This window comes from Apaloderma vittatum, unplaced genomic scaffold, assembly GCF_000703405.1.
Source record: "Apaloderma vittatum isolate BGI_N311 unplaced genomic scaffold, ASM70340v1 scaffold5455, whole genome shotgun sequence".
NCBI classification, from domain to species: Eukaryota; Metazoa; Chordata; class Aves; order Trogoniformes; family Trogonidae; genus Apaloderma; species Apaloderma vittatum.
The window spans coordinates 1-13,052 of record NW_009718646.1 but is presented as its reverse complement, the minus strand read 5'-3'; the positions used below and the strand labels follow the sequence as shown (position 1 = coordinate 13,052).

The following is a 13,052-nucleotide window of genomic DNA, read 5'->3' as shown; positions in this document are numbered from 1 at the left end:
AATAAACTTTTGGTAACTGTTATTAAAGGACATCTTTTGTTCAGGTACACATGGTCAGAGACTGCTGTTGCTCAAAGAACGGTTTCCAGTACCTGCTGGGTTCTCAGGATGGCAGCATCGATCTCATCCACCTTCTGAGAAATCGCGTCGCTCACTAATCTGTAACGTTCGTTGTCCTCCGTTATCATCTTGTCGAGCCCCTCTCTGGCCCTCCATGGAACCAGCTCCAGGAAGGCACTGCCAACTTCATTCAGAGTGTCCAATAAACCCTTGTTGTTCTTTGCTTCTTTTTTCAACTCCTGAAAAAGGCCATTTAAAATAAACATGCCAGCATATGAGCTGAACACACACAGCTTGGGCATTTTTTTATTCTTTCAGCCACTCTATGAGTTGAGAACCAAAATGTTTTCCATGCAAACCAAAAGGACAAATTAGGGCCCTTATTTTCAACTTGTTTGTGTTAGTTTTTTGATAGTGTATGCTGCTTGACAGAAAAGCGGGTGATTCTTGAAGAGAATTTTCTACAGAATGTATCTTAAATATATTTTGCCAGGCAATACAAACAAATTAGATTTTCAAACTCTTAAGAGTTGTTAGTACTTAATGAAGCAACCAAAGAAAATAAAGCTAATGGATATTCTTTACAACCTGCAACTCCACAAGGAACTAAATCAGCAGTAAATGAAATCAGGCATGCAATAAAGCTAAAAATGGAAAAAGTTCAAGATCTCTTAAATCAGCAATGACTGGGTTAAATTCCAATCAAATTATCACACAATGCTTCAGTAATGAGTTTTTATCTCAACAGTATCCCCCTCTGCTGCTTCATTTCTTTTTATATATATAAGAAATTCAATGGAAAGATATTTTTTTCAGCTTCCCCACCTCAAAGTTGTCCACACCACCTAGGTTTTACTACAATTTTTCTTTTGAAATACCATTACACAAGATTAGTAACATATATTTTAAATGCTAACTCTTTTCATACTTTACATGATTTTATCCATGTCACAACTAAAGAACCAAAATAACTTTGTTTGACAACTTAGGAGTTTTCCCAGGGTTAGGTAGCTGCTTGAATAAAAAGGAAATGTTGTGCTTCTCTTGTGCTAAAAATAAACCTCAGCCCAATTTCATAAGTGATTATACCAGATGACTCTGGAAAGCGAGTTTGATTCTTAACTACTGTTACATTCAGTCAAATGATGAGATGCCAAAATTAGTTATTCACAAAACAACTTCATGCCAAACATCAGTTAACACAAAACGTAGCTGAATCATACAGTAATAAATAATTCACAGGTTCCAAAACGTACTTTTTGTCTTTCTTGTACTTGGCTTAATTCTTCACCCTTTGGTATTTGCGTTTCATAGGAGAGCAACTCCACCTCCACTTCATCGAGCCATTTGCAGAGCTCCTCGTGAGTTGAGTGCAGCTGACCTGCGAGCTGCAGAGCCTGCTCTAAGGTCTTGGATACATCAGAACTCAATTTTGTAATGTCTTTGTATCTCGCTTTAATGCCTTCCAATTTATCTTGAATTATCACAACTTCATCACCTAAAATATAAAAAGGATGTTATCTCCTGTGATCAGAAATTTTTAGAAGTAAAACAAAAAATAACAACCCCAACCCAAATCCCAAACCTCACCTATTACAGAAATCTCAGTATTTAATTTATAAAATAACGCAGATAAGATGACAAGGTCAATCCCCAATTGCTGTAAGTTATCCTACCATCACTAAAGTCCCTGGAGCTATGAGGTTTACCTCAGCTTAGGATCTGTCCTTCCGCCTTTTTTCTGCTTTACTGAACTATTAGAAAGTAAGGATTTAGATCCCATATTTAACAGAAATGGTCTTTAAAAAAATCCACCTTTAAATTCACAATACTTCTTATAAAGGAGAAAAAAATAAAAGGATTATTGAAAATGTGAAGAAAAAAATCAACAAAATACTAACTAGACCCTCAATTAGAGTAATATTTGACATTACTGTACACCCTCGTTACTAGACATTTCAAACACAACCCAGAAGGCTAAAACAAAAACAACGTCCTGAAATTTATTAGCATATATTCAGATTCCACTACAGACTATGCAGAATGTTTTAAGTGTGGAAGAGAAGCGACACCCCAAAGCTCTCGATCATAGAGATCATCAATAGCTCAATAACCTGAGCAGTCCTGGAAAACCCAGATGGATGTTGATCTACAGGACAGATACTTTGTCTACAACAGGAACGCAGCTTTTCCCACAGAATTAGCTCCAACCAACGAGGTTTTCCTCTCGCAGTGAAAGGTGGCCTCGTATCGCCTTTGTCTGTGGGTGCCTGCAGGGAATCAAGTGCGTCCAACTGCCAGAGAGCGCTCCACTATGAGTAATGGCCCTAACTCGCCATTAGGAATGGAATGCAGGTTCACTAAAATTTTCCACTAAAAATACTAAAGGATTCAAGGGTTAAATTCTCCAGAGGCAAAGAAAAGGACTTTTGCTCACTTACGTTAATAGAAAAATTGGACCGAAAACATAACCTACCTTGACCTCAAACCTTTACTAAAATAACTATGACTGCTTTAAGCAGTAAATATCGACTAATATTTACAAGTTCCATTTTAATTTTCTCATAAGCACTTAGAAGTACAAGAAAAGGCATCTGATGAATCATAGCTCTATATAAGCTCTGACCTGTTGTTTGCTTGAGAAGCTCTAAGCCATTCTGTATAGCCAAATCAACATTTTGTTTTCTAAGAAGAATCTCTTCCTGAAGATCCTAAGAGAAAAGGCCATTTGTGTTAGCACAAGACAACAACAAACCATGTTATTTTCATTCGGAATAAACGTATTGTCATTATAAAAAAATACATTAATGAAAAATAAATGAAGTATGGAACTACAAATCAAATTTTAAAAATAAAATAAATAATGAATGAACAGAAATCAAAATACCAGTAGTTCAGAGTGCTGATTCTCAAGCAATTCTGTGTTGCAATCTTGGACTGCCAATTTGTTCAGTTTATCATGGATTTCATTCAGCCAGTTCATCAATTCAACTTCGTCCTCCCCAAAAATCTGAGCATTGCTGTAAGCTTGCTGGAGAAGTTCAGACCTGCTGTTGCTCTTCTCTTGAATCTCAATGTATCGGGCCTGAGAAGAATCTAGCTTCTCCTGCACCATATCTTTATCTTCCCTGGAGCTCATAGTCTTTAGAGACTGACCAGTACTAACGGCCTGGTGTAAACTCTTATTGTGAGCTAGGACATCATCTTCTAGGGCCTATATTTTGTTAAATAATGAAGAATAATGGAAAAGAAAATCAGAAAAAACGTAAACGAAATGTAAGTGGAACTCAACAAAAACTGAAAGAAAACGGACGTATTGCCAACATAAATACATAAAACAAGTTAAAAAAAAACACCACACAACAAAACAGTTGTGCTGGTTGTGATGTACTTTATAGAAGCATCTAAAAAGAATGACACAAACAAGTGTGTGGTTTGTATCTTACTTTATGCTGAGAAATCTGCTGCTGTAGTTTGGAGGCCTGCGTTCCAATGGGTTCTGCATTCGCAAGCCTCTTCTCCGTGGCAGTCAGCCACTCCACCAGCGGCTCCAGAGCTTCATGGAATTGCTGCGCTACCACTGAGATGCCTTCCAACTGACGGTTCCTATCAACATGCCAAGAGAAAGGTTGTTTTTTGTAATGAAGGAAGTGCAAAAAAGCTTAAAAAAAAAGAAAGAAAAAAAGTCACTGAATCCTCTGCAAAAAATATAAAATAATACTGTCGGAACCAGTCATCAAACAAAATAGAAATATAACCACCATATTCTAGGAAAAACAAGGCAAGGTAAAATATTGGATACAATTAAAAACCCACACCTCCAAAGCTGTTTGAAACTCTTTTAACTAATATGAAAGTTTTGCAAATAAATAGTATCACTTTAGTCATCTACTTTTTGCTAAAAACAATCTAGCACTTGGTTCAGCAAAACATATTTTATAACCAATTAGGAAAGTTCCCAAGTTTCTAGCTGTCTTTATGCTTAAAGTTACATTCCCTTGACTATTTATACATGCTTTAAAGCTAGGCAAAGGCTTTACTGAACCAGGACATGCTGTCATGCTTCCTCAGCACTGTAAAATATCTTTAAACATTTGCTCAATGATGTGACCAGAACTATCTGGCTCTGTTTTTGCATCTCTTGTTCTGGAGAAAAGCTCTCAATGAAGACAGTAAGACAAAGTGAGTAAAACAGAGAATTGACCTCCAAAGTGAAAAAAAAAAAAGCAGTATATAAACCATTTTTGTTTCAGATTATTACATTTCAGAGGAGGCTCCTGATTACACGGAGTGTTCTCTAGAACCGCTGAAACTGAACAAATTCCATTCAAGCAGACTTTTAAGAGAGATTTGCCCTATGTGAAAAATGCCACAATATTGCCTTTCACATGGGGATCTCATTCCAGATAAAAGCTGTGTTTACACATAGTTCCCAAGGCTTATAAGCAAGGTAGACTTGACACACTTAGCCACAGAAGACTCAGTGAAGTTGTCTACACAATTTTCAAAATCATCCTCAAATCTTTTCTTCATTTCTAGAGACTGGCTGAAATAAAACGGAGACTAGCTTGTGACTTAATAGATGCCTTGGTAAAAGTTGCAATTTGATTTTTAATTAAATATGACCAGACTGGGGGAACAATATTTAATTAAACATGACATTAACATTTACCCCAGCTAATGAGTCAGATTTCTTCAATTAAAAAAAAAAGAATAAAAGAAGGAAACAATGGTCCATTAGTGGTTGACTGTACTAATTAAATAATCATATTATTAGTATGAGGTAACAAAAGAGCTTCAGAGTAAAGGAACCAAAGAAGGGCTACCAGGAGTAGGAGACAACAGAGGTGAGTTCAATGCTACTCTAAGCACCCAAATCCCAACATATCCATTTGTTCTGCACTGTAAAGCTTCCCTGTTCACTTAAATTCCTTTTCTTCAACTTTCCAAGTCCTTTCTTGTTCTCAAATACGTGTCTTTTTCAGGCCACCTCCTACACACACTCCTTTCTGCTTGGAACAAGGCTGTTCTTTTTCAAATCCTCACCCAGAAAACACATTCTGCAGTCCTTTCAACAGATTTCTTCAAAGACACAACTTTTCAGGTATTTGACAACAACTTACCAAAGTGTGTGTATACAAAGGCAGTATGGTTTTTGTTTGTCTTTTCATAGAATCATAAAATAATAGAATCAGAGAATTTTATCAGAGAAATTGAATTAAAACTTGAATTGGATCACAACGTCTTTAAGAGAGTGTTTTCCGTGTTTCTAGAATATACCTACATGTTTTGATGGTCTTTTTTCTTCTTAAGAACTAGGGGAGCTCAGCAGCTTGGATAAGGACATCAACACCTGACAGTATGAGGATCTCTAAGTTGTTCAAGCTAATTACATGCATGACCAAACAGAAAAAAGGTAAGAAGATTTAAGTGCCCCCTCTTTGCAGCAGCATGCCAGGATTTTGACGTTCCAAGGGAACAACATTATCATTTAAGTGTAAAATTTGCACTTTATTCTATGCAAAATAGGTTGTTGCATGAGCAAACTTGCATTCTAACAAACTAACAGAGATAAAATATTCAGAAGATACATAAGCAGTTAACCCAAGCAAATTGTAGCATCTTGGGCTAAACTTTTTTTTTAAAAGCTTTTTTTTTGGTCTGTTCAGGTCATTTCGCTTTTCCTTCAGAGGGCCTATTTCATTAACATCAAGACACAATCATGTACTATAAAAATAAGAATGATAGCACTGAGAAGATTTCACACCACAGAGTTCCACACGCTGCTTCTAATCATCTATCATGTGCTATGTCTACATTTCTCAAGCCTATGAAAGAATTTCAAATACCTTGTTTCAGCTTTACTGAGCAATGCATCCCATCGACTATCCAGGAAACTCAACTGTTTCAAGATTTTCACTCTATCAGCAGGTTCTGCTGACTCTGCAATTTTCTCCCCTTCACGCTTGATTATCTCAACAGTAGGCTTGCGGTCATCCAGCAACCTCTGGAGAAGCTACAGAGAAAGCAATCAAGCACCAGGTCACTAAAAAGCATTGTAATAACACGAGTGTGAAAACAGAAGGAGCCAGACTTCTTGATAACATTTTAAAGAAAAGGCAATGAGATATTGTCACAAAAGTGTGAATAATGCTAATCAAAAAGAGACACATGCACACCAACTCACCCCACCCCCAACAGATGCTCATCTTAGTTTTTCAATCTTTTTTTTTTTTTTTGCTACAAACAGCAGAGTTTCACTAAGGCCAAACAATCACCTTGGGTTCTGTGAGGTAAAGACAGAGGAAAAATTTCTATTTAATGCCATTGAGGGGAAACAAGATATTTAGAGTACCTGATACATTTGATAGGAACATTTCTGATAAAGCTGCATGCCCTTCTAGCTTTGGAAACACAAAGATAATTCTGACATATAGAGAGATAGGGAAGGGGATATTTTACAGTCAGCTTGTGTGAGATACAACTGGGTTTACAGATCTAGCCCAGTAAATTAACTTCTCCTTGAAGATCAAAACACATCTCTATCCAAAATCCTCCCTTCTTCCATTCTCTAATTCCCGTCGGCAACATCAACATTTTGCCTCTGCAGATATTCCACCATGACAACCTGTACCGACCACAACTTTGGATTAAATCTCTGGGTGGCAGTGAGCCACACAGTCCAACTGCACGGACCATACATTTGATGAGCTACACTACGGTTCTTTTTTCTACAACTGTTATGAAAAACAAAAGTTGACACTGATACCAAAAAAGTTGACACTGATACCACTTCTACATTTGTACAGGCTGTTTCCCAACAGCATTCCAACTGATTACCAGCAACGATCGGATCATGATCAGGATCAAGAGCTAAGTATTTAAGTCCATAATCTGCAATATTACCTTTGAATTACTACAATGAAAATTTAGTAGCGTTTATTTCCTACTTCCCAAACAGCCAAATGCTGGAGTTTTATGCTTTCTTTTTTTCTAACAGACCTTTAGCAATCCCTTTCAGATAGCAGTAATAATTCTAACCCAAGCTCAGACTGCACGGTGTCATTCCTTATCTTATGTCCCAGAAGATGAGCACTTCTCCCAACCCTGGAAAGATTCCTGAGTATCGAACAGATGGCTGCTCTAAACACCTCAGCACACTTCAATGTAATATAATACACCTTAACAGATTTTATGCTTTGCCAAAGGCTGGGAATCTACTTTCATTGATCCAGTGGAAGGAGAGATATTTTGAACGCATTTCACTTACTTTCTGCTCTTGTATTTGGGCTTTCACGACTTTGAATTCAGCAGATGGCGGTTTCTGATTAGCCACAAGGTCTTCTGTATCAATGAGCCAGCTAAGCAGAGATTCGAGGGCATCCTGAAATCTCCCACAGTGGAGGAGGGCCTCCTGCAACTGCGCAGCACGCTGGGCAACCTGAGAAAAAGTAGAGGATCAAATGCTACTCACCTTTTCTTTCTATTTATGTGAAATAAGTAACCAAAATCTGTAAAACATCTGGCAGCATCACTAACAAACACTCTCATTTTCATAGCTATTTATAATGGCACTATGGCACAATTTAGCATTAATCTCTTGCAGCTACAGATAGCTGATGAAAAGAAGAGGTTGACTCACAGTAAATCAGACTGCTCTAGTAGTTCCTTACAAGAGATACTCCTGGTTTATACAGCAACAGTACTATGAAGTATACTGACAGGATGTTTGTGTTTCAGACAGTCTTTATTTTTCTTATAGGAAGATGAAGCCAGGAAGCAAAGTAGCAACTCTTAATAAGGGGCAATAATCCCTCCAAAGGGAAGAAGAAACAGGAAAGGAGAAGGCAAAGAGGTTCTGTTGCATCACTCCTTCCACGAAGATGGAGCAGAGGATAACGAGCACTGTTTCTACTTCCCACCTTTTCTATTTTCCAACGGCAGCCACTGCTGGAAGCAGACACTTCAAAAGCATAAAAACCCAGCTACAGCCAGTTTTCCAAAGCAGCGGTACAGCGGTACCTTCCGATGTCTCAGGCAATACTATCCTTAAGGTGCTATAAAGGAAATTTCGTGCCACTAGTCACACAAAGCTGGGCTGCATCACTGCTCTGTGCACTGTGCAGGTACAGCAGTGTACATGAAAATACAAAAGAGTGAATAAAGGGGTGAATAACAGGCAAAGAGCCACTTGAAAGTGGCAGGCCACAAGTGATATAGCTATCTTCCCCATAAATGTGTCACAACTTCAACTTCTTTGATTGAGTTATCAAACCTCCCTGCTCTGCTTAAGGAGGAAGGAACACATAGTCCTAGAGGAATCCTTCCTGAATAAAAATCCAGGACAGACCTACAGAAAGTTTGACAAAACCTTACAAATGACAGCAACACCTCTGGCTACCAGTGATACAGATCTTATCCCCAGAATTACTAAAAAAGTGATTGTGTAAAGTAATATAATTCATGATCATAGTGAATATTTAATTTCCTGTATTTTGAAAGATGTCAGCAAGCAAATAAACAAAAAGCAGAACACAACAAAGGCAGAATAGTACACAAAATAATAACCTTCTTATTAAGAGTCTTCCACCGGGTGTTGACATCTTCAAGGTCATGTTCAAGGTTTTCTGTATTGGTACTTTTAGCAGCACTCTGAATAAGGCCTTGGCCCAACCAGTTTACATCCTGTTGCTTTACTTGCAGGGGTTCAATTTCTTCTTTCTGGAACACCTGCAGTTGAAATCCAACACAGACATGAATGAAACATTGTATCTTCTGACATTAAATGCATCTGGTCTTTAATGACAGCATGCAACAAAAAACATCACTGAAAACCGGTGTCTGGAAGAAAGGAAACCAATCCTCATCAACGTATTCCTAAAAAAAATAAATAAATTAATAAATCTAAACAGAATCAATTCAATTCTAACCAGAGTAAATGCAATACAGCATAGAGGGAAAATAACGTGCATTTCCATGAGGAGCTTTAGACACGAAGGGCAGGGAGAGAGAGAAGAGGGAAAGGAATTTGAAAAAAAAAAAAAGCAACTTCTAATAGAGGAAAAAAAATCAAGACCGGAGACACTCATCTACCTGTTTAACTACCTATCTACAAAATCTACCAAAAAGCTGTATAGAAGGCTTTTTAAGTTGTCCTCAAATCAACAAACACACACCAAGAGAGACAACTGGGCATTTATTTTCTTCAGATTAGAACCAAAGCAAAAGCTTTAAGTGAAAGAAGCAGTGGAGGAAGAGATATTTTAAGGTAGTTTTTGGGAGAAAACAATGGTAACAAGTGAGGAGGAGGCACTACAGACGCTGCTGAAACAGTATCTCAGCAGATGCCCAGGAGAATGGGTTTTCATTCAGAGGGATATTCTTGCAAATTGCCGGGGCTTTCACAGTACCCAAACAGCAGCTTGAGCCCTTTTCTGTTTGCTTTATTCTACTCTTCCAGGTATTTAAGCTTTTTCAGAGCCAGATTATTACCATTAGCAACAGCAATGTAAATCTCCATTTGTATTCAGCTGCATTGGGCTGTACTGACACCAGTGTCAATGAGATCAGAAAATGGCCTGAAGCCCCTGAATTAATTACACAGGCCACTGAAAAATAACCAATGAATAAACAATGCTAAAAGAATGCTCAACTTTTGACCCTAAATCCTTGTATTTCTATAGCAGCATTCAGTAACAGTTTTGGTGTACACTTGGTGCATTCAAAGGAACCTTTCTCAGCACCCTGAAAAGCGAGGATCACTCTCAACACACCAGTGACTCTCCTCCTTCGCACCAAACACAGTGTGGCAAGCGATGGTTTTTAAAGCAGCAGACCTCAGGTGTCCCAGCACACTTCCACCAGCTTGACAAGTCAATCTAGAAGCTGCAGAGACCACACTCAACACGAGGCATAAAACAACTTAAGCCCCCCTCCGAATTTTGCTCCTATGGACAAAAAAAAACCCCTCCGAAAACTCCTAAGACGGTAGTTACATGAAAAATGAAAGAGTGCAACCAGCTGGCTGCTCCCAGAAAAAGGAAAGCGTTTGTGTTTTTCTTGTCTGTAGGGTAGGGAGGAGGCAGAATAATATTTCCACACAGAATCAATAACAAATTCTTCTTTTATGTGCCATAAAGCCTCATCTTTTGAGAGCAACGTCCTACCACAGAGAGAACTGATCTCCATAAACTGCCCTTTAAAAACGCGTGCATTCTTTGCAGAGAGAGGCTTAAAATAAATTACAATTATTGCTGAGGCCAAAGTTTACCAGAACAACTTAGTAACAAAGCCTGAAGTATCTCAGATTTCAACCAGAGTGGGAAGAAAAAAATTACAGACCGGACGAACACCCTTCCCTTATTACAAAGCTTCACGTCTTCCTCTTACCTCATCCACCACTTGCAAAGCGCTGCAACATTCCGTGCCTGCAAAATACTCCTGTAACAATCAGAATCTGCTTTCTGGCATGCAAACGCAAAAGATGGCCTTCAGAAGAGGCCGGTGAGCCTTTAATCTGCCTGCTTTGGAAACCACAACGATCTGATATTATTGCTTATACCTCGATGAGTGAGACTGCACAGGCTGAACGCACGGGCTGTCGCTGCCCTGGAACGGCATTGCCTGCAACCGCACTGCACAAACCCAAACCCTGGGACAAGGCACTCCACGTTGGGAGGAACAGGCACCGGCTGGGCAATAAATAACCCAGCCTCAGACAGCTAGAGGCAAACATCCCTCTCAGAATTTGCCCCCCGCTTCATTTTCTATACTGACCATCCTACCTATTTTGGACAACCCACGTGTGCTATGCAAATGACACCGATCACTGCATCTGCTGAATTAATGACGTTTTTGCAACAACAGCAAAACTTAAAGCTTTAAAAAAGTATCTTTAAGGCTACATTACAACAATTTCACAAATCTATGGATTATTTCTTTTTTAAATTACCTTGTTAGACAACAGGCCATTGCAGACTGTATCCAAGGTTTCTTGGATGCCAGCAGTCCAGATACTGCCTTTACTTCTCTCCGGAAAAGCTTTTGGGCAGTTCAGAGTACTATCTAATTCAAGCTGTTGAAGAGTAAATTCCATCTCATTTGGGCCTGTACATGTTATACTGGATTCTTCTGTATCAGATAAAATCTCATATTTTGCTAAATCTAAGTCACTAGTATTTACAACAACATTCGCGTAGTAAACATCTACACATGCATCATCCACGTAATCCTCGTCTGCTGTTGTGCTTCGTGTTTTAATTTTCCCATTAACTTCATACACGTCTTCCACTTCATTTTTGTCTAGGGGAATACTTCCATCACCTTGAAGTGGATCTTCATGTGACAGTGTTTCCTCTTTGAAATCTTGTAAGTGAGAGTATTTCCCTCCCAGCTCTTCCTGATCACTCTCACATGTCTGTGCACTGCTTTGTTTTACTTTTCCAGAGGGTAAAATATCATGCAATACTGATCTGCAGCTTTCTGTGACTGGGACTCTACTGCCTGCTAGCAGTGGGGTTTGCTGCTCTCTGCAAATAGTTGGGAAATATGGTCTGAACTGACCTACTGCATGGATATCTTCAGCAGAAGATAAACTTCTTATTTGAGTTTGTTCCCCTGCTAACAGCGCATCTTGTTTTTCTTCTCTTTCTGTTGGAGGGCTGCATAAACCAGAATCATCCTCTTCAGAGGTAAGAGAATTCGTACCCCATTTGCATTTGCCCGATCTAGCTGTATCTGACATATCAGCAGTTTCGTTAAAGGAACATTCGCTTTTATTCGTGTAATCCGAAAAGTTGGGTGGAACAAACATTCTCCATGATCGCCTGTGCTCCTTCTTTTCTGCGTGAGACTTCGCTCTGGGTAATCCAGCTGTCCGAATTATATCACTGTTCAGTTTGAGAGCATCAAAGATCATTTTTTCATCTAACTTGTTAGCTTCACGGCTTCGGAGCTCAAAAACACTGGAAGAAGTAAGGGCACCATTGGAGCACAAAGTACTGATGTCCAATGTTCTGTGACTGTAGGGTAAGGTCCGGTCTGTGAAATGCCTCGAGGAGAGGCTGCCCTTGGAGCCCGAATCGATCTGTTCATTCAGCCGCACAGTGTCATAGATGGACCTCTGGGGAACGTAGCAGTCCTCGATATTTAGATCTTCATCTTCTTCCCCTTTGCCAACACATGGAGGATTCTGACGTAGACAGTCTGGCCTGCTAAGCGGCTTCCCCATCCTGAAGTATTTGTGCAAGTACACCACTATATCTCCGTTTTCATGGATACAGGGAAACTATCTAAAAAAACCCACTAGCACTCTGAAGAATTATAGTGAACTCGTCCTTAGCGTAAGATGCATAGATACAAAACACACATCGTAACTTATGAGGTGGCTGAGGTCGTTCGTAATCAGTGCATCAGTCTAAATGTAACTTTACCTGGATGTGAGGTGTGCCCCCCACCCCCCCACTAAAATATAAAGTGCTTCAGTAAGAAAGTAAAAGAAATCTTCCGACGTCAGAGAAAACCAAAGTACAGCAGAAACCAGCAGTGGCTCAAATAGTTCAAAGACTCCACGGAAAGCTTCATTTATTTTTCCAGGTCAAAATCTGTATCCGAAGTCTCCCGAATAAGCCTTCCAAATGAAGGAGCGTTACAGAGGGCAGCGCATTATCCTCTGTAGGTGACTGCTTAGCTGTAATCCATTTAACTGGTTTGCAGAGTCCCATCTCCTTTATAAATAAATCATGGTGCGGCAGCTTAAAAAGACAGAACCCACAGGGGCTGCGCACAGTCCAGACCAAGGCACCGAGAAAATCTTCGCGGGGGGGGCGTAGAATAAGTTAAATCCAGAACAGTAAGAATAATAAAGCAGCCCCTTACTTTTTTGGCAGTAGCTATAAATAACCTTGATCCGACAGGCCGCTTATCCTCCTCTGGCATCGGGCTTGTCCGTGGTGCCTCCACAAGTCCCGCAGGAAACCATCACTTTGGAGCAG

At 39.4% G+C, this 13,052-nt stretch overlaps 1 protein-coding gene across 1 annotated transcript in view; it reads right to left on the bottom strand.

The window, feature by feature from the left end:
• The window catches only part of LOC104274627 (dystonin-like), a 72,308-nt gene extending 60,019 nt beyond the window's left edge, over positions 1-12,289 (bottom strand). Inside the window, exons 1-10 of the mRNA XM_009870315.1 lie at positions 11,012-12,289; positions 10,450-10,500; positions 8,629-8,790; positions 7,331-7,501; positions 5,910-6,076; positions 3,507-3,666; positions 2,948-3,274; positions 2,687-2,771; positions 1,317-1,558; positions 93-299 (exon numbers count right to left, since the gene is read on the bottom strand). Of these exons, the coding sequence (XP_009868617.1) occupies positions 93-299; positions 1,317-1,558; positions 2,687-2,771; positions 2,948-3,274; positions 3,507-3,666; positions 5,910-6,076; positions 7,331-7,501; positions 8,629-8,790; positions 10,450-10,500; positions 11,012-12,289 (2,850 nt within the window). The remainder of the gene's footprint in view (positions 1-92; positions 300-1,316; positions 1,559-2,686; positions 2,772-2,947; positions 3,275-3,506; positions 3,667-5,909; positions 6,077-7,330; positions 7,502-8,628; positions 8,791-10,449; positions 10,501-11,011) is intronic.
• Positions 12,290-13,052: the final 763 nt, after the last annotated feature.